Below are 25,901 nucleotides of genomic sequence, written 5' to 3'. Positions count from 1 at the left end.
GTAGCCTTCACTAACAAATCCCGGGGCCTACGCTAGCTGTTGCACTCTTTGCCGTCGCATACCCCGCAGTCGGTCCAAGCTTGGTTGGCCACCCTTAGCTGCCGCTGGTCCCCGTGATCCATCGTTCTCGGTTTGATTTGGTAACTTTCCAAGCCCAATTTGATATTTTGTCGCCTAAAATTGATTTATTGATACTAATACTATCTCTCAAGATGTTTAGGCACTATCATTGTATGTATAAAAATCGTTATAATCACTAATTTGAGCCAAGAGACTTCGGAATCATTCTTTTCCATTATCTTGATTTTTTACGTTGAGTTTTGTTGAATATCGCATTGTGGGTTTGATATATTTCATGTTTCTTTTAATTTCATGCACTTTCTTGCGCTGAAAATATGAAATATAAAAAAATTTATGTTGCTCTACATGATAGTGTAGAGTAGTTTCTTTTTACAATTGCGTGTTTAGGAAGTATTGATCATTTATGAAATTTTCCAACTTTGAATTGGATTTGACATAAATTATTTCGTAACTTTGTCGATAATCTCACACTTTAGATAATTTTTGTATGTCGAATTTAGAAGGGAAAAAAAAAGTAAATACACGTGCATATAATGTAGATTTAGTTGCGGTGTCATCATTCTTGCCACGTCATTGCCATGTCATCATGTATGACAAGTCACATACCATGTCACATATTTCATGTCGTTTAGATATTGCATGGTCAGGTCATTTGATTTAAATTGCCTGGAACAAAGACGGATGCAAGAAGCAATGGCGTCAAAGCCATCTCCATCATCAGAAGATAACTTTGAATGGAAGGCCATCAAAGCCATGGGAGCCACGGAGGAAGGTGATGCAGTTTTTGGCACCGGTGCGGAGGTGAATCTGGACTCACAAGTGCTCCATGTCTCCGATTTTCTCGACTATTGCCTGAGAAAACCAAAATACTTCAACCGTGTCCACACCGGCTATGAGTGGAACAAGTACGATAAAACGTATTATGATCACGAAAATCCACCCCGAAGATGGTGCAAGGGTATAGGTTTAACATCTTTTACCCCGACCTTGTCGACAAGATCGAGGCCCCGACATGCATGATCGAAAAGGATGGGAATAGCACAGAGACGTGTATCATCCGATTCCATGCCGGGTCTCCATACGAGGACATAGTGAGTTTACTAGATCAGAAAACTCATAAATTTGTTGGCGATTATGTTGATTTACATACTTCTGGTGTACTGCAGGCTTTTAGGATTGTGAATAAAGAATGGGAATATTCACACAAGAAGGGATTCAAATGCACTTTTGAAGGAGGGATTATGCATGTTTATTTCAACTTCGGACGTCATCGCTACCGTCGATGAACAGATTTGTCTTTTTCCATGGAAACCATAGGTGAACACTTACTTGTTTTGAATTATTAGATTAAATATATTAAAGTGGGGTCTACAGGAGATACGGTGTGCGCCCATGCGGGCAACCACACCCCAATGAGCGATTATATGCTCAAACGTGAAAAGTCACGTTGGTTGGTTTTACGTCAATAACCGACGTAGTCTCCATCGTTCTCCAAAGTTACTTCATTCTGTCACTTCAAGAAAATAAAAAAAACGCAGAACGCTCCTCCCATCGTTGATTGTCGTTTGACAGAGAAAAACTCCAAGATCGCAAAGGGCATCTAATCGGTGATCAATAAGGTATGTCCTCGTGATGTATCTTCGTCGATCGCTGAATCCGGTGATCTATTGGGCATGTTTCCACTGTTTGTTGAGTATGTATTAGATCGGATTTAGTATCCTACATTGGTATCAGAGCATGTGTTACTTGATTCCCGATCGTTTTTGTGTTGATATGGTGCGTTTTGAAGATTTTTAACCATAATCGCGAAGTTACTGTTCATAGCCTTTTGATTATGATTTGTTCGTCAAAATAGTAAATTGAACATACCAATAGAACGGGCTCGTCGAGACGATCGTTTTGAGTGGTTGCCGGCCCCGAGGGTCCGCCGGAAGCCGCCGCACGCGCGCCACGCGCCGCGACGGGGCGAAGTCCCGCGGGGCCGTGGCGATTCGTCCCTTTTTATGCCATTTTTGTTCACCTTTTTTGAGTTATGAATATACCATCGTGTTCGTCTCGAAAATACGAAAATTTTGACGAAAATTTGGTCGCCGAAGAATGCCGGAAGGCGGCCCACGCGCCGGCACGCATCGGCGGAGCCGGCTGCGCGCGCGGCGAGCCACGCGCCGCACGTGCGGCGCACGTGGGGAGACCCGGGCCGCGCGGGAGGAGGAGGCCCGCGGCGCATTGGGCCAGAACAGGCCCAATACTAAAATCCTTTTGTTTTAATATAAACAGGCCTGAAGAGAAAAAAGGCCCAATCCAACCCATTTGATTATAAACCCAGGCCTTTTAATAAAAACAAAAGGGAGAGGAAATTGGGCCGGCCCATTTCATTTTTTTTTATCCGGCCCGCGACACATTACAGACCCGACCCGATCTGACCTTTGACCCGCGCCGTTGACCCGTTGACTATTGACCCATTGACCGTTGACTTTGACCGTTGACCCCGAAAAAAAAAAATGTCTTGTTGGTCAATATTAAAGGGTCCTGTTTTACCTATTATTTTATTTATTATGATATGTTCATAATAGTTACAAAATAATTGGATTTGCGTAATCCATTTGTGTTCCGCATTCGTTGCGGGAACAATGCAATGGGTAAGACGAAATGTGAGAACACCCCAAAGGCCAAGGAGAGTCAAGCTCGGCCAAGCTCTAAGGGAAAAGATTACAAAATTGGGTCTTTATAAATGGGATAATGCTTCTGACATTATAACCCATGTTATTAAGGTCAACGAAATGATCCAAGAAATCGTATGGGCTGGACAAGAAATGACCCCAGTAGATGCATTTTATGCACTACGTAACACTATACCCGTAGAATGGCATGGTTTGATGAATAGTGCGTGGTGGAATAACGCTGCTACATATAAGAAATCCGTGCTACATTTCTTACACGATTTTATAAGGATCGGAGCGATGAAGACGTCATCGCTTGCAATGAATATATCTTGGCGCAGACAAAATGCGCCATGGCGTAAAGGCAAGGGTCCTCAAAGGTTTTGTCCAAAGGAGCTGATTTTGGCCCCCGATTTGATTCATAATCCTCCTCGAGACCTTAATTATTTTTTTCTTTGTACCAAGGAAATTACATATGCTCATGTTGTAACCGGAGCTAGGAGGATCACACGTTATTATATTTAGACTTTTATTTTTAGCTAGTTCCTTTCCCGTTTGCCTTAGGAGACTTTTAGGGACTTGTGATTGTTGTATTGATGATTTTTGTATATGCATTATGTTATGTGTATATATTTCGAGTGGGAGTGTTCACAAGTTTTAGTAATCGTATGATGAACACATAGTGATGATTGTATTGGTATTGGTTTTAGATAAGAAAATCTAGATGATGATGGGGAACTTAGTGAACTGTTGATTTTAGAATTCTTTTTTGAAACTATATACCAGTATAATCGAGATGCATGAATATGATTGCATTTGTTGCATACAAATAGACTTTAAACACGTGCTAAATGTTATACTCAGATACTATGGCAACGGCACCTAAGAATATTGTTGCTGAGCTCAACAAGGGTGAGAAATTGAATGGCAAAAATTATGAAATCTGGAGTATGAAAATCCAGTATGTGCTTGAAGAACTAGAGGCACTGGAAGCTCTTAACCCGACCATGACAGAGCCAGAGGATGGTAATACTGCACAACACAGAAGAGACAAAGAAGCCTCCGCTGCCCGGAAGAAAAAGAACTCAACTGCTCGCATTATGTTGTTGAGTAGTATGGATAATGACATCATGAGGGAGTTCAGGCAGCATGAAAATGCTAAAGACATGTGGGATGCATTGAAGGCTAGATTTGGTCGGACTTCTGTCACCAAGCCGAGGCGGCTTACAATCAGGTTCGACACTTATAAGATGCCACATGAGCAGAATATAAAGCAACATTTGAGGAAGATGTCGAACATGATTAGTGAGCTAAAGGATGCTGGACATGTATTGTCCGATGAACAACAAGTGCAGGCTGTAATTCGCTCTTTGCCTCACAATTGGGAACACATGAAGGTGAACCCGACCCACAATGTGAATGTCACAACCTTTGAGGATGTTGTGCGCCATTTGGAGCTAGAGGAGGATCGTCTTTCGGCGGCTAAGATACAATCCGATGTATATGTTATCGGATCTAGCTCACATGGAGCTTCGGGCTTCAAGCGCAAGCACCCTGGAAAGTTCAAGAAGTGGACAGGCAAAAGAGTTGAACCATCCGGCAAGAAACCAAAGTTTGAGAAGCATGGAAAAGGGAATCGTCCCATGAAGAAGAACATTTCGAGGATGAAATGTTACAAGCGTGGCAAGAAGGGTCACTTCGCTCGCGATCGTGGTGAGCCGAAAAAGGTAGAAACCCTTAACACACTTAAAAGTGTTTGTTATGTATCAAGTTCTGTATTTTTAACTGAATCCCATCCTTTGTGGACAGTAGATTCGGGAGCCACGGACCATGTAGCCGGAGATCGAAATACGTTTGTGGAATTTCGACGAATTCCAAGTGGAGTGAGATGGATTTATGTAGGAAACAATTCCAGAGTAGAAGTAAAAGGAATTGGCACTTGCCAACTTATCATGCGTGGTGGACGTACTTTATTTCTACATGATGTTCAGTACGCTCCGGAGATTCGTCGAAATCTTGTCTCTGTGTTGGTATTAGTCAAACTTGGTTTTAGTATGAATTTTCACAATAATTGTGTGGATTTGTTTTTAGGAACAACTTTTTATGGTTCCGGTTATTTCACGGATGGCTTTGTTGTATTGGATATTGAACATGCTAGTGTGAATGTATGTTATTCCCTGTTTGCATCTTCTAGTTCTAATGAGAATGATGTGAATACATGGCATGCTAGACTTGGTCATATTGGCCAACAAAGAATGAATAGATTAGCCAAAGATGGCTTATTAGGCAATATTGAGAAAGTTGAATTGCCTACCCGTGAGCATTGCCTAATGGGAAAAACAACTAGAAAGCCATTTGGAAAAGGGACAAGAGCTGAATTTCCATTGCAATTAATTCATACCGACATCCGTGGTCCGATGAATGTTAGGGCAAGGCATGATGCTGTTTATTTCATCACATTTATTGATGATTATACTCGATATGGATATGTCTATCTAATATCTCATAAATCAGAAGCATTTAGTTGCTTCAAGAAATTTATGACCTTAGTAGAAAATCGCTTAGATAAGAAAATAAAAACTTTGAGATCCGATCGAGGTCGAGAATATTTATCCGATGAGTTCAGAAATCTATGTGATGAAAAGGGAATAGATAGACAGTTATCTATTCCATATACTCCGCAACAAAATGGTGTTGCCGAAAGACGAAACAGAACCCTACTTGAAATGGTTAGGTCCATGATGGCACAAGCTAATTTACCAATTGCCTTTTGGGGCGATGCTTTATTAATCTGCTGCCTATGTACTTAACCGAGTGCCTTCCAAATCGCTCACTTCTACCCCATATGAATTGTGGACGGGTTGAAAGCCCGATTTAAGCTTTCTCAAACCTTGGGGTTGTGCTGCCTATACTCATGAGTCCTCACATAAATATGGAAAATTAGAACCAAGAGGCAAAAAGAGTATCTTTATAAGGTACTCAGAACACTCAAAAGGATATGTGTTCATAGGTGAGCAAGAAAGTGGAAATGTGACTGAATTTGAATCACGAGATGTCACATTCTTAGAGAATGAATTTCCAAGAAAGGGCGAAATAGGTGAAGATTATTCCCTATTTGAGACATTGGATCAAGATAATGAGACCGTTGGAAATAATGATCCAAGTGGAAGCAATGTGAGAGGTGGGGAGTTGAATACAAATCAATCTCCATTGCAACCACTTGATGAATCAATGCCATTATCCGGTCCGAGTGGGAGCATATTGGAGGACGAAGTGCCATTGGTACAATCTTCTCCACGACGAACCGGTCGCAAAAGCATTCCTCGACGACGCTTTGAAATTGAAGGGGAAGCTTTCATGATCGCTCCATTGGATGAAGATGAGCCAAGAAATGTGAATGAGGCTCTATCTTGCCCCGATAAGAAAAAATGGATGAAAGCAATGAAAGAAGAAATGGAGTCAATGAAAACAAACCAAGTTTGGGAACTGGTTGATCTTCCGAAAGGACGCAAAGCCATTGGGAACAAATGGGTTCTCAAAATAAAGCGCAAGGCTGATGGCTCAATTGAGAAATATAAGGCACGCCTTGTGGCGAAAGGATATAACCAACAGGAATGAATTGACTATGAAGATACTTTTTCTCCCGTGGTAAGATTTACCTCGATTCGCCTCATTCTAGCAATAGTGGTTAGTTTGGATCTTGAATTACATCAGATGGATGTAAAGACCGCTTTTCTCAATGGAGAATTAGATGAAGAGATTTACATGGAACAACCCGTTGGGTTTGTTAAAAAGGGCCAAGAACAAAAGGTATGTCGACTTTTGAGATCGATATATGGCCTTAAGCAGTCTTCAAGACAATGGTATATACGCTTCAATAATGCCATAGTGGCATATGATTTTGAAATAATTAATGAAGATAATTGCGTCTATATCAAAAGGTCCAAAGGTCACTTTGTAATTTTATCATTATATGTTGATGATATATTGATTGCTGAAAATAATATGGAGTTTGTGAAGACAATCAAAAGTTGGCTATCTTCTAATTTTGAAATGAAAGATATTGGTGAAGCTACATACATTCTCGGAGTTAAGATTTCGAGAGATCGTTCGAAAAGGTCATTGTCTCTTTCGCAAGAGACGTACGTCAATAAAATTCTCGAACAATTTTGTATGCAAGATTGCAAATCCATTGATACTCCTATTGCGAAAAGTAATGGGTTGAGCCGAAGAATGTGTCCTAAGACTCCACAAGAGCAAGAACGTATGAAAAATGTTCCATATGCCGGTGTTATTGGAAGTCTCATGTACGCCATGATGTGTACAAGACCCGATATTTGTTATGCAGTTGGATTGGTCAAGAGATACCAATCCAATTCAGGTCAAGCACATTGGATTGCCGTTAAGAGAATTTTGAGGTATCCGAAAGGAACTGCCGATTACTCGCTAACTTATCAAAGAAGTGATCCGCACCTAGAGGGCTACACTGATGTTGATTGGGGAGGAGATTTGGATGAGAGAAAATCCACTTCTGGAAATGTATTCTTATTGAATAATGGCGCCATATCGTAGAGCAAGAAGAAACAACAATGTATAGCCTTATCCACCATGGAAGCCGAGTTCGTGGCATTATCGGCGGCAAGACAAGAAGGTGTTTGGCTTAGAAGATTTATGGATCACTTGGGTATTACAGGAGATGCTGCAAAACCCGTGAAGGTTTATTGTGATAGTCAAGCAGCAATGGCTTATACTAAGGATCCTAAGTTTCATAATAAGACCAAACACATAGACATTAAGTATAACTATGTCAAGGACATGGAAGCACGAAAGGAAGTGAACCTACAGTATATATCTACGCATAGAATGTTAGCAGATCCCCCGACAAAGCCAATTCCTAGAGATGCTTTCTTTGGTCATATAAAGACTCTAGGAATGCGTAGAGGTTAATGTATTGAATATTTGTAATTTTTCCCTAAACGTCAATAATTGATGATGTTGTTTATCAATATTAAAAGTCTATAAGTTTATTTGATATTCATGCATGTTAATGCTTGGTGCACTATATGTTAAAAAGGTATGTCGGACAGATGAGAGGTTAGCCCACTCACACGGGTAACCGCCTCTATTTATTATGTAGTGAATAGAGATGAGGTAATTTTAAGCTTATTATCTATGTGATAATTGAGAGCTCAAGCTTAAAATACTAATACCGCCTTAACATGATGTTAAGATGAGGACTTATTACTTACAATGTCCGAAAGTGAAATAACCCACATATTTCGCTTTATCTGTCTTAAACGCCGGATGAGAGTTCTGATGAAAACTCGTGGCTGGAGTTGTTACGTGAACTTAAGTTAAACATTGAGTGTGTCAAGATGATCATCCATACGGTATTAAAATAGAAAGACATACGCTCCATAGGGAAGGAGAACATACCGTAATACGTATTTCATATTACATATGCACTATCGACCAATGAGAGTAGGCAAGAGTTTTGATCTCAACTTCTCTATGCCGTGTGAGACTCTCGAGGATAAAATTCCTCATTTTTGTACCCTCATGACTCTTCGTTATTCTCAAGGTCTCTATTTAGTGTTTGCTATCTTAGGGTGTTGCCTATGGTCATGAAATTGATTCGATCTAAAGGGACATTTCTAGAAAAGCGAGCTGAACCGAGATTGAGAGATCTAATGAATGAGGAAGATTGATTTGGAGTTTTAAGTCACATTATGAATTATATTCACGGACCGGTCAATTATGATTATTTGGTGTGATCATAATTGTGAATACAATATGTCAATTTTAAAATGAGATCTAGTGAGAAATTTATATGTGATCGATCGATCTAGGGTACAACATACAATTCATTTCTTTTTATGTCCAATTTTAGAGCTGTCATATACTCCCCACGGATATATGACAACGAGCTCTCAGTGTATGCTGGTCGCACGGATTATTTGCCAATATGAACTTTGCGAAGATAAAAAGTTAAGTTATTAGTCCTCCGTGGACAAATAGGAGTTGTTTGCCCTACATGGGCGAGTGGGAGATATTAGATTAAATATATTAAAGTGGGGTCTACAGGAGATACGGTGTGCGCCCATGCGGGCAACCACACCCCAATGAGCAAGTATATGCTCAAACGTGAAAAGTCACGTTGGTTGGTTTTACGTCAATAATCGACGTGGTCTCCATCGTTCTCCAAAGTTACTTCATTCTGTCATTTCAAGAAAATAAAAAAAACACAGAACGCTCCTCCCATCGTTGATTGTCGTTTGACAGAGAAAAACTCCGAGATCGCAAAGGGCATCTAATCGGTGATCAATAAGGTATGTCCTCGTGATGTATCTTCGTCGATCGGTGAATCCGGTGATCTATTGGGCATGTTTCCGCTGTTTGTTGAGTATGTATTAGATCGGATTTAGTATCCTACATGAATCGTCTCTGGCACTAGGAATTGCCAGTGGGATGTGGATTCTAACTTCTAAGCTTAAACTAGTAGTGTGATGACCATTTTGGGAGCTAGGAGACTGAATTTTGCATCATGGAATATTCAGTCAACAATCCGCCCGTTGGTTATCCTTCATCTACGATGTTATTGATATTTTCTTCCTAGGAATATTTGAGGTGGCTGCCCTTGGTTATCCTTTTATCGATTTGACAATAAAACCGGCTATTTTCATGAAACAATTACATGTAGTTCTCCGGCAAGATATTATCCGTATTTTGTTCCATTTCCGGATCCATTTGTGTTGGGTAGTGATACACGGCGGGTGGACACGATCGAGGAGGGACATGGAGATGGTGAAACATGTGTTCGGGAATGAGTTTTTTTCTTGAGGTTTGCTGCATCCCATTCATTTCCGGATCGTTTCCTCGACATTGTGACTGTAAGTAAGGAATGGCTTGAGGTGATTGTGTATGGTGTTGTCCGGTGGCAGCGGTGGTCAGCGACAACGGTGATCGGAGACTCTGGTTGTTGTTAGCAGCGATACTCAGCAATGGAATGGAACGAGCAGTGATGAAGCCTAAGTTAATTATGGGTTATTTTAGTTGAGGCCAAAGTTTTAGTAATCAGATTATTGAGCTTTCCTAATCTGGTTATTATGCTTGATAATCGGATTAAACTTAGCCTAATGACTATCAATTTCAATGCTGTCGTTGGGTAACATGGGAGTTTCGAGGTCCCATTCCCACATAATGTCTCTTACAAGTTACAATCATATCCGAAATATGATGCATAGTATCTTTACCATTTGCATTTCACCTGGTCAACTCCTACAATAGGAGGTCGGAGCAAACTTCTCTTGGCTTCAAGCGCCAAATTCAAAACAATGTCTCCACAAAGCCATTGCGAAAATGCCACCATGCCCACAAAAATCACAAATTAGTATACCTATGACAAATTTACCTTCCATTAGTTTCCGTTAAATTTTACGGTTAAATTGCTGAGATGTCGGGTGCAACAGTTTGGGGTTTTACTTTCCATTTGTAATTTGGTAACAAATATATTAATTCAGGTTTTTTTTTTGTAGTGTTAATCCAATTGAATGGAAACTAATGGAGAGTGAATTTGTCATCACATTGAAATTTTTGGTAGTGAATTATTTAGGGTAAACTTGTCACGGTGTATCGGATTGAGATTTTTCAAATAAAAAAATACACAAAAAAGGGTTAAGATTTGGACCGTCATTACATTACAGTAGGCTAATTGGATATTAGTGACTTGAGATAGCAAATTCAAGTTCTCGAGTATAAACACTTAGAACTCACGGGGTTAGCCGATATGCGCTTTTGAGAATGCTTATCGGATCTATGACCGGGTGAATAGTGCGATCAAGTCTTACAACTCTTAGTTTAAGTAGTCAAGTCCTGTAACTCTTAATGTATGCAATCAAGTCCTGTAACTCTTAATGTATGCAATCAAGTCCTGTAACTTTAGTATATTGTCCAATGTAATCCTCCGTTGACTGGAGACCTTAAATTTTGTTCAAATTGATGACTAGGTCTATGTATATTTTTTGTCTTAAAAAGTTGGCATTGTCACACCTCGACTCTCAAGCTCCCGATATCCCTACCTTACTAGCCTCAGGTCATGAATGATAGTGTCCCAAGTAAGCTATCGACCTACGAAATTACGGCGCATGCAAAATATACAATTCTCCCAAATAATCAAAATCAGCGGGATAGAATAGTAGGAAAATCATCACACTCAATTCACAAAAGACAATTTCAATCACATGCAAGCTTACCCTCCAAGCCCCACATAATGCGATGCAGACTCTACTCAATAGTCAAACCATCCAAACTAATTCAATCCATTGGCAAAGCATCACAGCACTTGCATGCACATGACACTACACATAGTCCATTTATTATCATAATCAACCCGTAAGTCCAGCACACTAGTTAGTTAGTGCTCTCCCGGTAGGACCGGACATCGTCCCTTACTTCCGGCGACGACTTATGATAGTCCATGTGACTCTACTCGACCAACCATAAGACAATAATTATTGACACGACACGGAGCTAACAGGAATCCTTAAAGGTTTCGATCCATCACAAGTTGCGACCGGCAAACGAACAACCAGAAGATAATGGGTGACGCGCATCCAGCAACTAGAAGACAATGATTGCCAGGACCGATTGACCGGAAGATAATGATCGTCGGAATTATCCCATCATGTGAGCACTCAAGCACTTTGACAACCAGCCAGTTCATTTCTTTGAATTAGGTCGAATGTTCACGCTCACATGTTCAAATACTTGGCCCAAGGCCGTTTTCATGTAAAACCATGCAATTTAATCTCATACGTGATCACATAAATGTGCAATTATATTGATTGACAACTCAAGCAATTTGGGGCGATTAACCTCTAATTGGACCCCCACGGCAATCAACAATCAATCCGGCATTCACAACCAACACTTCATAAATCAATTAGTCAATTGCACCCAGTCAATTATTAATTCCAATTCCAATTCCAATTGCGCACTCGTCTCTGACCTATCGCTCGCTTGCGATCAACTAATACAATCACTCAAATCAATCAATTCTACTCACCAATTAGCCACAGACAACCTAACTAATTGACTAATCTAACTAATTACGATCATTTAGCCTAAACCACGTTTCTATCTAGCCCAACCGTAATTAATCTACCTAAACATCCTAATTATCTAATTAATCTAAATTCGAACGCAATTAGTGTCCTAACCAAGAGTTAGGGGCTAACTCACAATTAAAAATAGCTCGGGCGGTCTCCACTCGAGCAGTGGCGACACAAACTTGGCCTGGCCCGCAACAACGATTATTGGCTACTCGCGGCCTAAATCGAGCTTCGGGCTCCAACTCGGTCCGCGATAGCTTGAAAGACTTGGTGACACCTCGGGACGGTAACACGGGGCTCGGGACGGTGGCCGATGGTCGAAGTTGGCCGAAACAAGGACCGGACAGAGAAAAACAAGGAAAACCGGGGCTGTTTTGGGGTGGTTCGGGTGGTGTAAGGGCTGGGAAAGGTTCGGCCGGGGTCGAGGGTCTTCGGGGTAGCCGGAGGTGGCGTTGGTGGTGGCGGCGGATGGCCGAAGGCGGCACAACAGCAGCTCGGCCAAAACAGGGTAGCTTAACCCGAAACAAGGGATGTCCGGTCGGGACTCAATCCGAGCTCTACGAGCGGTGACCGGCTTCCGGTGACCTTGGGGATGGTGGGGGGTCGATGGTGGTTGCTCGAGTGGCCGGCAACCGGCGGATCTAGGCGGAGACGACCGGAACAGAGGCGGTGGCTAGGTGACGTAGAAATAGGGCAGACGGGTTTCAAGTCTGTTCCGGGTCGTTTCTAGGTCTTGTGACAGTGAACGACGGCTAGGATGGTGGCATTAAGGTGGCGTAACGACGGTGGAGGCCTAAGGTGGTGACCGTTGGTAGCTGAAGGCGTCGGCGAGGGCGGCCGGAGATCGAGCGGCCCACGAACGCAAAACAAAGCAAGGGTTTTTCCGGGTCTGTTCTCGGGTTTCGCGGTGGCGCGAGCGGCTATCGGACGGAGGCGAGCTAAGGTACGACAACGTGGAGCCGAGGTGGTGGTGGCCGGAGGCGATGGTTGCGCGAAAAAGGTTGAAGGAGAAGAAGAGGAGGCTCGGTGTGTAGAGGGGAGGGCGGTCTCGCACGGTACAAGGGAGGGAAAAGGGGTAGATGGGAGAGAGAGAGGAGGGAGGAGAGAGAGTGGGTTGACTGACTTTGACTGGTAGGTAGGCTGAAGATTTGACCGATATGGGGCCCTCGGGTCTCTTCAGATTTAAATGTTTTCGTCCCACATAGGGGTGTGTATGGTCCGGGCCGGCCTGATCTCGGTATGGAACCGGGGACCGGACTAGTAGTCTCGGTCCCCAAATTTTCGGAACCAAGGACATGACCAAGATCGGATCGGACCAGGACCGGCGGTTAGGTCCGGTCCCGGCCTAGTGGGACCGCTAAAATATAACCCTTGAAATATAATATGCTTCGATTGTATGTTAATTTACAATCTATACCCCCGGTTGAATAAAAAACCACGCTGGTCCGGTTTGCTCACCTTATAATGAAAGCGTGTCTTCACATAATGGTAGGTTTAATAATGACATTAGTCTAATTGCTAACACAATAGAGATATATAAAGGACATAATTGAAAAAACTTAGCTAGCGAAGACATACTAACAATGATGTTGTTTACTAAACGAATTCCACATCCAAGCAACGTGCAAAAACAAAATACAGGATTACTCATTGAAATAAACAACCAAAACACATGAACATGAAGAAATTGCTACCATTATATTAAATGAACCGATTGAATCATTTCTTTCTAGAAAGAACATGCTAGCGTATATTCACCACACAATGCCTTGGAAAAGACCATAATAAATAGGATATACCGCATTCATAACATTGATGCTGTCCGAGTTTAAAAAATGTACAGCCTAAAAATAGAAATAGCTCTAGAAATGAACATTGAAAACAAATGAAACCTTCATTTTTTTAATTATATATATTATGGGTGGTTCAATACGGGCGGTCCGGGCCGGTCCCATCCACCTGGAACCAAGGACCGGACCGCCCGGCCACCGGTCCCATTTATTGAGACCGAGGACCGGACCACCCCACTCAAGGACCGGACCAACCCTCCCGATCCGGTCCGGTTCTGGGCTAGTCCGGGCCGGTCCGGTTCAGTTTGCTCACTCCTAGTCCCACATGCATAATATCCAAGAGCGCTTGCGTAATTTGATAAATCGGGACCGATCGGATTTTTAACTCAACCAATTGGGAATAAAATTTGAATTTTCACGCGCTAGGTTCGGTCCAAAAAAGTCTTAGGCGTGAGGATTAGAAATCCTAAGTCGCGGTGACCACGATTTCGAGACCCAATCGAAATCGAACAACAAATCGGGACTCATCCAAATTCGTCACTTAATTCCTTACAATCCAAAATTTGCACCGACTAAAATTCAATTTTCTTCCTTTTATTGAATTCGGACAAATTACAAAATTTGAATTTCTCGGGCGTCACAGGCATGACACATTACTTAGGCAAAGGTGAGTGCTAACATGTAGTCAATAACAATCTACATAATTGTTTAATTGTGGTAGGACAAACAAGTTGATAAAGCAACACGCCCTGGAAGTTAAGGAAGGATAAGAACAAGACGTCGTCAATTTGATCGGAATCTCCTATCTTTAGTGACTAGAGAACTACATCGAACCCTACACTAATATGGACTTGATTAAACAAATCACGATTTATAGGACTTGATTAAACAAAAAAATCAATCCGATTTAATTCGCGTTGACCTATCTGATCAAACCCGCCCGTTTGCCTTATATGCTTGTTGTTCAAGGATAGGAGATTCGTTGAGATTCACCCTAAATTTCCTTTTTCTCCCTTCCTTGCACATTTATCCCTGCCAAACCCTCACTGTGGGAAGAAGCAGCAGCTTGTCCAACCTCCAAGCGCCGTCTTCCTTCTTAAGGTGCTACTTTTACTTCTTGCTAACAGCTTAACATTGCATGTTGATGCCCTCCTCCTCCTCCTTCCTTCTTTTTGCTCATTTTAGAAAAGAATTAAAAGCCAGCGACTTTAGAGCCTGATCACGAAGAACTCGACTAAAGAGACAATTTGCGGCTGTTGTAATTGTAGACAAGGGGATGAATGATGGGTTGGATTTCATATTGATAAGAGTTGAATGTCTAGTCTAAAGAAATGGAGTAATTCCGAACTTGTGTGGTGGATCGAAGATGTACATTTTAGCTCAATCGATTGCATGTGTTGTTCATTGATGTATGATGGCGCTTTTCGTGCTCTATATAGACCAGTTCAAGCTTATGGATGAAACTTTGCTAGCAAATCTGAGTATTCGGAAGCCAAATGAAGAACACGACACGGATGCGGTAGTTTACAACTGGGACGATCTTCCTAAGGTGATTCTTGAACACATCCTATCTTTTGTTCCATTGAAGGATGCTGTCAGGACGTGCGTGCTGTCGAAAAAGTGGCGATACCTCTGGACTGCATATCCTAGTCTTGCACTTCACGAGCGGAACGTTTCCAGGAGGGAGCATTTTGCCAACTTCATGGAAGGAGTACTTCTTCAAGGCTCCTCTCGCCTAAAACGGTTCCACCTCTCTCGTGATCTTTTGGGAGACGCATCTCGTGTTAATCTATGGATACCGCCGCCGTGAAGCGGGATGTCGAAGAGTTCTGTGTCTACCTTTCAGATTTTCCAGGAAATTTCGCCTTGCCGTGTGGCTTGTTCACTAGTGCAACACTGACTCACTTGAAATTATTCATCAAGGTGGCATTGAAACTACCTTCTCTAATTCGCCTTCCGAATCTCAAACTCCTGCTTCTCGTGAGCATCATGTTTGTGGACGAGGGCTCAACGGAGCAGCTGTTATCCAGCCCGGCGCTTGAGGAGTTGACCATTGTCAACTGTACTTGGGCTAATCTCGAGACACTGACTATTCACACTCCCATGCTGAAGATCTTGACCATACTCGACAAGGATTTGGATCGTTCATGGATTCAAGCACATAGCTGTCGAGTTTCGATACTTGGAAATAATCTCAAAAGGATGCATTTCAGGAGTCGATTCTTGAATGATTATCAAGTCCCAAAGTCATGCTCACTACTGGAGGCGTGCATCAATGTCCCTGGCTGTCATCCGCTTAGGACTGGACAAGTTGCATCCCGTCTAAATGAGATGCTGGAAGCAATGTGTTCTGCCAAAACATTGAAACTGTCGAGCAAGGCCGTCGATGTAGGTATCTCTGCTTGCCTGGCGAAATCCAGAAGTTCTATCTCTCCTCATTTGTTGTTTGATCTCTTGCCCGATTCCTGGAGATTATTCTTACTAGCAAGCATGTCTGTTTTGCCTTCTTTGCAGATTCTAAGTAGTGCAGATGATATCCGCTCGAACCTGCCCATCTTTCCTAATCTGAAGTTATTGGACTTCGGGCGTTTGCACTTGAAACATCAAGCAATTACTAACTTGCTGCATAATTCCCCGAATCTGGAAACGCTTAAATTTAGAGAGGTAACTGGGTTTCGATTTAAAAAAAGAACTTCTTGCTGCCTTCTGCAGTCGAAAAGCATGATGTCTAAGCCGTGCCTCTCTCATTTTGATAATCAGGGCATCGAACTATATCCCAGTGGCGCGATATTCGATCCCGCACCTCGATGTTTCGGCTCGCATCTTAGGCGGATTGAATGGCGTAATGTTATCCTGCACGAGGAGGAGCTGGTTCGCGTGTTGGAATTGTTACTGAAGCATGCGGTGGTCCTGGAAGAACTCATGATATGGCCCCCAAGGGGTTGTAGAGATTACAGGTGGGATACCAAGGAGTGGTTAGAGAAAAAGTTACTAGCGATCCTCTGTGGATCGAAAAGCTTAGAAAGCACCTTTTGCGGACCGAGGTCAACTGGTATAATCTGTAAGTTGCTGTCTTGAAAGTGCACATGTTTTGGTTGTTCCAGGAAGCTGGATTTCTTCTTTGGTCATCATATAAACTCTATAAGCAGAACTATGCAGACGGCTTTGTGCTCATTGTCCTGCCCTTGCGAGTATAGGAAATCATATGTATCATGCATACATACATACATATATATATATATGTGTGTGTGTTTTGCCGTTTTAATTTTTTTCCCTTTTTCTTTCCCTCCCTTGGCAACTACTGGCGTCTGGCGGCCGTTGTGTTCATATGTCCTGCCCTCGTGTTTTTATATATATATAAAGAAAAAGGGAAAAAAATTTAAAACGGCAAAACAAGAAATTTTCCTTTGGCCAGACCATTCTTTAAAACAAAAAGGGCACTTTAGGTCTTTTTTTTTTCTTTTAAACAGAGTTCACTTTGGGCTTTTATTTAAGAAAATCAGAATACTTTAGGCCCTTATTTGAAATTGTTCTTATATTGTCTTACTAAGGCTAAACAAAACAGCCCATAGCTGGAGACAAAACAGAGTCCATAAACCTTGAGGGGGAGACTTGACCAAAAGAAAAAAGTCAATTTTGGGTTGAAAGTTATATACAATAGGTTTTTGCGATCCAATTTGCCAACGAGTTGGCCTTTCTGTAGCAATTTGCTAACTAGATATTAATGAATTGAAATAGCATATTCGAGTTATCTAGGATAAGCACTCTCAACTCCTGGGAAAACCGATCTACACTATTCAAAGTACTTATCAGATCAGATCTATGACTTACTAAATTGTGCAATCAAGTCCTATAACCCTTCATATATGCAAGCAATGCCCGTTCTTAATGTGTGCAATCAAGTCTTTCAACTTTAGTCCACTATAGATGTTGTCCTCCGATGACTCAAGCTAAAAAAAAGGGTCAAATTCATAAATGGACTTATGTATATATTTAGACTTGCGAAATGACATGCCTTTCTACCAAGGAAAAGGTAAGTACTAGCATGTAGTTAATTTGAAAACGGAATTTTATAAAAGGAAATTTTTGCGCAAGGAAAAAGGAATTTTTGATGAGGAAGATATATTCAACTGCAAGAGTTTTCGTATGAGAAAGCTTCAAGGTGGATCTATGGTGCATCCCCGTCGTCCATAATTGTGGTGGATAGTACGTCCCTATTTTCATGTTATATCCAAATATTCACCAAACACGTGATTGGATTTTTCACAATCCGAAGAACAATCCGGAAGATTTCTAATCCTGCCTTATCCTATCATAACCCAATCCATATCTGGACAACCAAACGCACCTAATAATATACAGTATTATTGTAAATCTTCTGGGCGCCGATGGTCTACAGCACAAGCCCAGATTCATAAACTGGGTAGGGATTCATTCCCAAACCCGAAATTTCTGGGTCTGTGACCCGCTTCTTCTCCCGGTGCGCCATGTTGAGTCCATGTCTAATTTGGCATGGCGGACCATTGGCCTACTGATGGTCACTGGACCAGGCCAGGAATTTGAACGGAGGTGGAAGTAGATCAAACAGGGTATTGGGTAGAAGACCGCTCATCTTGAGGTACATTGATTTGATCCGAGGTTTGATTTCGAGGTGGGTTGGACATTTCTTCCAACATAGGGTCACGGATTGAAATCCCTTCGTATCTTCAATCATATCTCCAACATTCTCTTCCCCTCCTTCTCTGTGCTTGCCGCATTTATGCCCGCCAAAACCTCACAAGCGGAGCAGAGCAAAACCACGTAGTCGTCGTCGTCGTCTCGCAGAGTTGTGAAAGGTACCATCTTTTCGGCTCAATCATTCAGTGATCGTTTCGCAGACCCTGTTGTTGTGGAGTTGCGAAAGGTACTGCCTTTTCTCCTAAAAAATTCACTGCACCGCATGATCATGCTCTTTTTTTTTTCTTTTTGACATCCATTTTTCCTCTGGATGAACACACAGAGTAAGTGGGTAACCCAGTTTTGAGCGAAATCTGGCAACTTTATTGCATGATCCCTGAGTGTTCGACTAATTTCATATGTTCATAGGACTACGTGGGAACTGTGTTAGGTAGATTTCTCCAATCCCCAAATGCCAAATTACTCATTAGATTGCGCGAATTTCGTGTTGGTTTTTTGGGTGGGGAATCATGGATGAACATTGCACTAGATTTGAACCATACTTTTAGGTCCTGATTTGAAGGAATACAATTGTTCTCAGGTTGATTTTGTGGCTCACGGTGGCTTTTTGTAGAAAACAGTGGGCTTAGAATTCCTGATTCAGAAACATTTCGCAATGAGAGCATGTGGGTTCCTGTGAGATTGGTCTTGGCCAAAGCAATGACCTGCAACGTGGATATGTTGCCCAGGAAGCTCGGAATTTGACCTGGTAACGCGTTCAAGCTAAGAAACAGTTGTTGCAACTTAGGGAAGGTGCCGAATTCTCTCGGTATGCCACCCGTTAGCTTGTTATCCAAGAGTGACATCAGTTCAAGGTTTTGGCACTGGGCTAAGTTAGGAGGAATGTTTCCTTCAAACTGGTTATATTGGAGTATTGAGTTTTTTCAGGCGGCGTAAACGACCGATTTCTATCGGAATCGTCCCATAGAAACTGTTGTTGCGAAGATCAAGAAAAGCCAGAAAAGAGAGATTGCCCAGATAAGGAGACAGTCTTCCGTGGAGGCTTGCATTTTTTTTTTTTTCCTTTTTGACATCCATTTTTCTTCTGGATGAAGACACAGAGTAAGTGGGTAACCCAGTTTTGAGCGAAATCTGGCAACTTTATAGCATGATCCCTGAGTGTTCGACTAATTTCATATGTTCATAGGACTACTTTTAGGTCCTGATTTGAAGGAATACAATTGTTCTCAGGTTGATTTTGTGGCTCACGGTGGCTTTTTGTAGAAAACAGTGGGCTTAGAATTCCTGATTCAGAAACATTTCGCAATGAGAGCATGATCTTGCTTTTCATCTTGGCTTCTCTTTTTCTCACGAAAATATTTGACCACGAAAGATCGCAATAGCAAACCCTGTGGATGGGTATATCTTTCTTGAGATACTTGTGTAAGTAGACGACTTGTGCGATCATGAGATAACTGGGTTCATAATGTAAGGATTTGGCATGTTGTCCTAGCCTTGGAGTTTTACTCTAACTTGCCCTCCTTTGATTTAAGAAGTACTGTTCTCGACTTACATGTGTTCTGCGGAGGGAGGACCGATAAAGTAATGTCTCATTTCAGAAACTTGTTCATATTTTAAAAACATTATAAGATCTTTATAGTTCCTCGAAAGTGTCTTTCAAGTTGGATGGTGTCATGCAAAAAGTCAGAGCTTTATGGCATTGCCCTTTTGTTGAGTTTTTCTTCTTTGTTTTAAAACATATATAATTTGGTAAAATATTTGCTTTTGGTTATATCCTTGTAAAGTATCCTTATAAACGATTAATGCATTTTTATTAATTTTTTAGTAAAACAATTCTAGAAATGTACCAATTCAGTTCGAAGCAACAAAGAAGCATATCTATTCTATATTCAACGCAATGGGGGTGATCCCATTTTCTATGGACGAATGCAAGCATATTTGTTAATCATTCAAAAGATATTTTCATCATTAATTTTTTCAATCTATGGGCAAATTTGGAAAAGTAGTGTTATTAAGAAAATAAAAGCATAGTTACGCTTCCACATCAAAGTGAAGATAGCACTTAATCCATTTCTGGAAAAATGACACAAATAGTCTATGAACTTTCGCCTAATAAGCAATTTGGTTCTTGAACTTTAGCCCAATGTTCAATGTTATCTCTGATATTAAATTAACGAAATAACTAATTGAACATTTTCGTATAATTCATAGACTACATTTAACATTTATCAAATATCCAGAAATCACATTGAATAAATTAAAAGTTCAGAGACTACATTAAACATGAGACTAAAATTTAGGGATCACATTGAATTAATTAAAATACCGGTGATCATATTGCATATTAAGCCAAAGTTCATGGATCATTTGTATCATTATCCCTTCTTCTTTCTTTTTTATGCCTATTGGTGCTCCAAAAGTGCCCTTTCGAAGTCCCGGAGAGGAAGATGTCTCTTGGGTTGATGTATAGTGCAATTGTCGGATATATTTAGGGGTGATTGGCTCCTGGTTCGATATGATTCCACCCTGGATTGGGAATCGGTCCCTCTGGACCGATTCCTAATCTCTAGAACTAGGGATTGGATCGGAGGTGCCCGGAAAGGTCCGATTCGATTCTCAAGCGATCTAGTGGAACCAATCGCATTTGCTTGAAACACATATTCACATTTTAAATGTGTAGAATGACCCATAATAATTAAGAGAAGGTCTTTAAGAAATAAAATTAAGATAAATAAAGAAACAGTTGGTTCATGTGGGCGGTTCCACTTTTGGAATCGGGAACCGGACTAACAATTACCAATTCCAATTTTATGGGACCGGAACGACGCCCTTAGAATTGGTTAGGTCCGGTCTGGGCGCTTCCCGGTTCGGTTGGTTCTTTTTGCACACCCTTAGATATATTGTGTCATATGGGATTTCCACATTCTCTTTCCGAAGGAGATATCCTTTATTTCACCCAAAAAAAGATGTTGGATTATCAAAAAATTGCAGCGTAAATTGAAGTCAAGTGAAACTATATCTTTTTTATTTTAGAGATTATTCAAATTGGTATTATCAATTAGAAAAATCTATAAAGTAATTTGTGGTTAGATTGGGAGGACCAATAAACTGAAGTATTCAGCCATTACAAAGTTTTTGACCGTCACATATTGCGCACTTACTTTACCGCTAATTTTAGTATGCTCACTTCATTTAACACAAAAGACAAAACTACTTTTAATTTCTTCTATTTTTTTTCATTAACAAGTAAAAAAAGTCAAGTTTGATTCAAATTAATCACTTTGACTGACTGTTTTCACATACATTATAAGTAAAAAGAAAAAGATGTAGGAACCAAAATGAAGAGTGTAGTCCTTACCAAAAAAAAAAAAAAATGAAGAGTGTAGTAGCTATAAATACAAGAATATTTACTTCCATAATCTCATTGTTTTTATGCTATTTTGGCAATAACTCGAGATTTAATCTCATAGAAATGATAAATGTTTTGATTATAAATTCAATTGAATGAATTACACCTTGGCAATATCGAATCAAATTAATATCACAAGCAACAATATCTGAGCTATCAAATCAAATCATCATTGACAATTGAATAGTATATCTTAGGAAAATCTTTTATCCACACCGAATCCAAAATTCAATTCCTCATCAATCGCCCTTACTTTTACTTTTTGTTGAAATTTCTCCTTATTCTTCATTCTTCATTGTTGTTTTTTCCATAACTTAGGCAACAAGCCTTAAAAGTTGAGAAAGAACAAGATATCATCAATTAACACGGATATGGTGCAACGTTTCAGGTGGGCAGACTGGGGAACCGAAGCTTGGGAAATGGAGCATTCCTCGAGTGATAAGCGATGAGGACTCGTATAGGGCAAACACGCGAAGTGCCGCATCGACAAGTTGTCCGGACTCAGCATGATAACTGCTGCTGTGATGCTCTGTGGCATTTGTGGGGCTCATTTCATGATCAATGCTCATGAAGTGCCGAAACTGGTGGTAACACTCCCAGTCATGGTTGCCATTGAACTGTGCAGATGAAAGCGGGAACCAAAGAATCTTTCCCTTATATAGCTATTCATATACAATGTGGTTTTTGTAAAACGCGCCGTCTGCGTGTAGAGTTTTTCTTTCACCCACGAGGTGTTCCTGATCACGACATGTATAGCACATTTGAGCCCAAGGCATGCAACATCTGCAAACAGAGGCGCTTCCTGTGGAAGCAAATCCAACCCGATTGAATTTCTTGCGAGATAAAACCAATTTCCACACCGTCTGCTTGCTAGATGTAAATGTAGCCTTTAACATTAGCGAAAGAGATTGCCGTGTCCCTCCATGAACATTCATTTCGGCAACTTTCCAGACTTCTTTCGCTTCTTAAAAGTTGCGTCCGAGGAAATGAGATTTTATCGTTTGAAATTCTTTTATACGGAATATGGGAAATAATGGCTATTAATTTTAGTCTAGACGATAAAGGTTAAATATACGGATTAGGCGGCCGACGGCCTAGTGCAGTCCCAAAGTTTTATTGTCGAGCACAATCCATGTACCCATAGCTCCTAGCCGAGTCTCAAAGCAGCGAACGCAAGGTAACGCGATTAAACCGAGCTTGATTCAATTGTCTTGTTACCTAAACTGGAGGTTTTTTTTTTTTTTGGTTCTTATCTTTTTAGATTCGTAGACATAACCGACAAGGGGTGATTCCATAAATAAAGATCCCCATAATCTTGAAAATATCTTATTCATGATTATTTTGGTTTTACTTTGAAATGTAGTGATATTATGAGAATTTGGTGAATATTTGATTGGTGTTTCGTTTGTGTTGATTTGGGCTATCTTAAAGGCAAAAACAACCTCCAAAATTTTCCTTGCATGGTAGATTAGAGTGCATACTTAGGATTATATATACATATATATTAGAATTTCAGGTTTAGGATGACGTAGGATTTGAGAAGGAATTATCGAATCTTGAATAGGATTTAACTTTGCTTATTCATATGCTAGGATAGTTCAACGAAAAAAGTCACAAAGAATGATATATAAGATAAAAATTACAAATAACATAAGCATATCATATAAAACAGGTCATGCCAAGTCACGTGACATCTCGTTTAGGTACGTCACGTCATCCTGCCACGTCATCTTACCACGTCATTCAACGTCATACACCATCTCATTTATATATGGCATTCCATGCATATGGCACGTCATTCCATGTCGTTTAGTGAATGCGTATTTAGGATTCGCATGAGTTAGATTACATAGCATGTTAGAATAGCCTATGATTTTTGCCTGTCATTAGAAATAGTTTATATTAATTGCATGTCACGTCTCATTAGAATAGAAAGTCTGGACTCTTTCTTTGATAAACCCACCCTATTCGCCCCCTCACCTATAAAATACGCTTTAGAGAAAAAAAAGGAAAAAAAAAAGAGAAAGGGTCTCTCTTTTTCCTTACCCCGTCACACGCGACAGAGAAGAATAGAGAGAAAAATCGTGCGAAGGAGAAGAGGGTTCGGTTTTGCCTCCTGCCTCCGTCGCAGCTCCGTCCTGCTGCTCACCGTCACCGCCGCGCACGGCCAGTCTGCTGCTCAGTCCCGTCACCGTCGTACCTTACTGCGATCAGCCGCTACCGTAGCCTTCACTACCAACTCCCAGGGCCCGCGCTAGCTGTTGCCCTCTTTGCCGTCGCACACCCCACCGTCGGTCCAAGCGTCGCTGGTGGCCCTTAGCTGCGACCGTGAGTCAGCTGTCGTTTGTTTTGGAAGTGAATCGTCCGAACTAGGTAATTTGCCAAGCCCTAATTTGATTTCAATTTTTTTTGTTGCCTAAAATTGATTTATTGATACTAATACTACTTCTCAAGATGTTGAGGCATTATCCTTTTTATGTGTAAAATTCATCATAATCACTAATTTGAGCCAAGAGACTTGGGAATCATTCCGTTCTATTATCTTGATTTTTCATGTTGAGTTTTGGTGAATATTGCATTGTGGGTTTGATATATTTCGTGTTTCTTTCAATTTTTCATGCACTTTCTTGTGTTGAATAAATATAAATTACTGCGCTACATAATAGGATAGATTTGTTTCTTATTCAGAATTGCATGTTTAGGAAGTATTGATCGTTTAGGAAATTTTCCAACTTTGAATAGGATTTAACATAAATTATTGCCTAGCTTCAATGCGATAATCTCGCACTTTATATACTTTTTGTATCTTGAATTTGGAAGAAATTTATTTTAAAAAAAAATTACATGTGCATATTATATAGATTTTGTTGCGCGTCATCGTCCATGTCATAATATATGACATGTCACGTATTTCATGTCATTTAATTATTGCATGTTCAAGTCATTTGATTTGAATTGCATGCCATGTTATAATAGTTTTTACTCGTCATTAGAATTTTAAATAGATGGCATGTCGCAGATGGAAGAAAGACGGATGCAAGAAGCAACGGCGTCAAATCCAGCTCAATCAGCAGATAATTTTGAAATGAAGGCCATCAAAGCCATGGGAGCCACGGAGGAAGGTGATGCAGTTTTTGGCACCGGTGCAGAGGTGAATCTGGACTCACAGGTGCTTCGTGTCTCCAATTGTCTCGACTATCGACCGAGAAAACCAAAATATTTCAACCACGTCCACACTGGATATGAGTGGGATAAGTTCGCTCAAACGTATTACGATCACAATAATCCACCTCCGAAGATTGTGCAAGGTTATAAGTTTAACATCTTTTACCCTGACCTTGTCGACAAGACTGAGGCCCCAACATACGCGATTGAAAAGGATGGGAATAGCACAGAGACGTGTATCATCCGGTTCCACGCCGGGGCCCCATATGAGGACATTGTGAGTCTACTTGATCAGAAAATTACCCTTGATTTGTTCATGAGCCTTTTGGCTGTTATATGATTCACATGTTGCTGGGGTGCTGCAGGGTTTTAGGATTGTTAATAAAGAATGGGAATATTCACACAAGAAGGGATTCAAATGCGCTTTTGAAGGAGGGATTTTCCAGGTTTATTTCATCTTCAGACGTCATCGCTACCGTCGGTGAACAGATTTGTCTTTTGAATCTTCTGTGACACTGGGAATTGCCAGTGGGATATGGATTCTAACTTCTAAGCTTAAACTGGTAGTGTGATGACAATTTTGGGAGGTAGCAGACAGGAATTTTGCATCATGGAATAATCATTCAACAGTCTGGTAATACTCGCTGAACAGCTATTTTAGTTATTAGCTTGTAGTAGTTGTAATTTTTTGTTTCTTTTTTCTAAATTTGTTTTCTTGGCCAAAGCTATTTTAGAATTACGGGTTGGAAATTAAGACAGACATTGTTATTGATATTTGCTTCCTAGGAATATGCAAGGCAGCTGTCCATTGGTTATCGTTTTACCGATTTAACGATAAAACCAGCTATTTTCGTGAAGTAACTACATGTAGTTCCCCGGCAGAACATAATCTATAGTTTGTTCCATTTCTGGATCCATTTGTCTTGGCGGTGATACCCGGTGGACACGGATGAGGAGTGACATGGAGATGGTGAATTGGGGTTTGCTGCATCTCATTAATTTCCACATC

At 40.8% G+C, this 25,901-nt stretch overlaps 2 protein-coding genes across 2 annotated transcripts in view; both read left to right on the top strand.

Moving 5' to 3' along the window:
- Positions 1-104: 104 nt before the first annotated feature.
- LOC125314195 (cactin-like) lies at positions 105-25,387 on the top strand. The gene is made up of 3 exons (XM_048275731.1): positions 105-130; positions 24,747-25,169; positions 25,258-25,387. The coding sequence occupies exons 2-3, from the start codon at positions 24,747-24,749 to the stop codon at positions 25,375-25,377; spliced, it is 543 nt and encodes a 180-aa protein (XP_048131688.1). The 5' UTR covers positions 105-130; the 3' UTR covers positions 25,378-25,387.
- LOC115730416 (F-box/LRR-repeat protein At3g26922-like) overlaps positions 18,390-25,901 on the top strand; it is a 28,350-nt gene continuing 20,838 nt past the window's right edge. The window contains exon 1 of the mRNA XM_048275726.1: positions 18,390-18,526. The gene's annotated coding sequence lies outside the window, so the exon portion shown is untranslated. The remainder of the gene's footprint in view (positions 18,527-25,901) is intronic.

The sequence above is a fragment of the Rhodamnia argentea genome, chromosome 3, assembly GCF_020921035.1.
Source record: "Rhodamnia argentea isolate NSW1041297 chromosome 3, ASM2092103v1, whole genome shotgun sequence".
In the NCBI taxonomy this organism is placed as follows: domain Eukaryota; kingdom Viridiplantae; phylum Streptophyta; class Magnoliopsida; order Myrtales; family Myrtaceae; genus Rhodamnia; species Rhodamnia argentea.
This window is presented reverse-complemented; position numbering and strand designations above follow the sequence as displayed.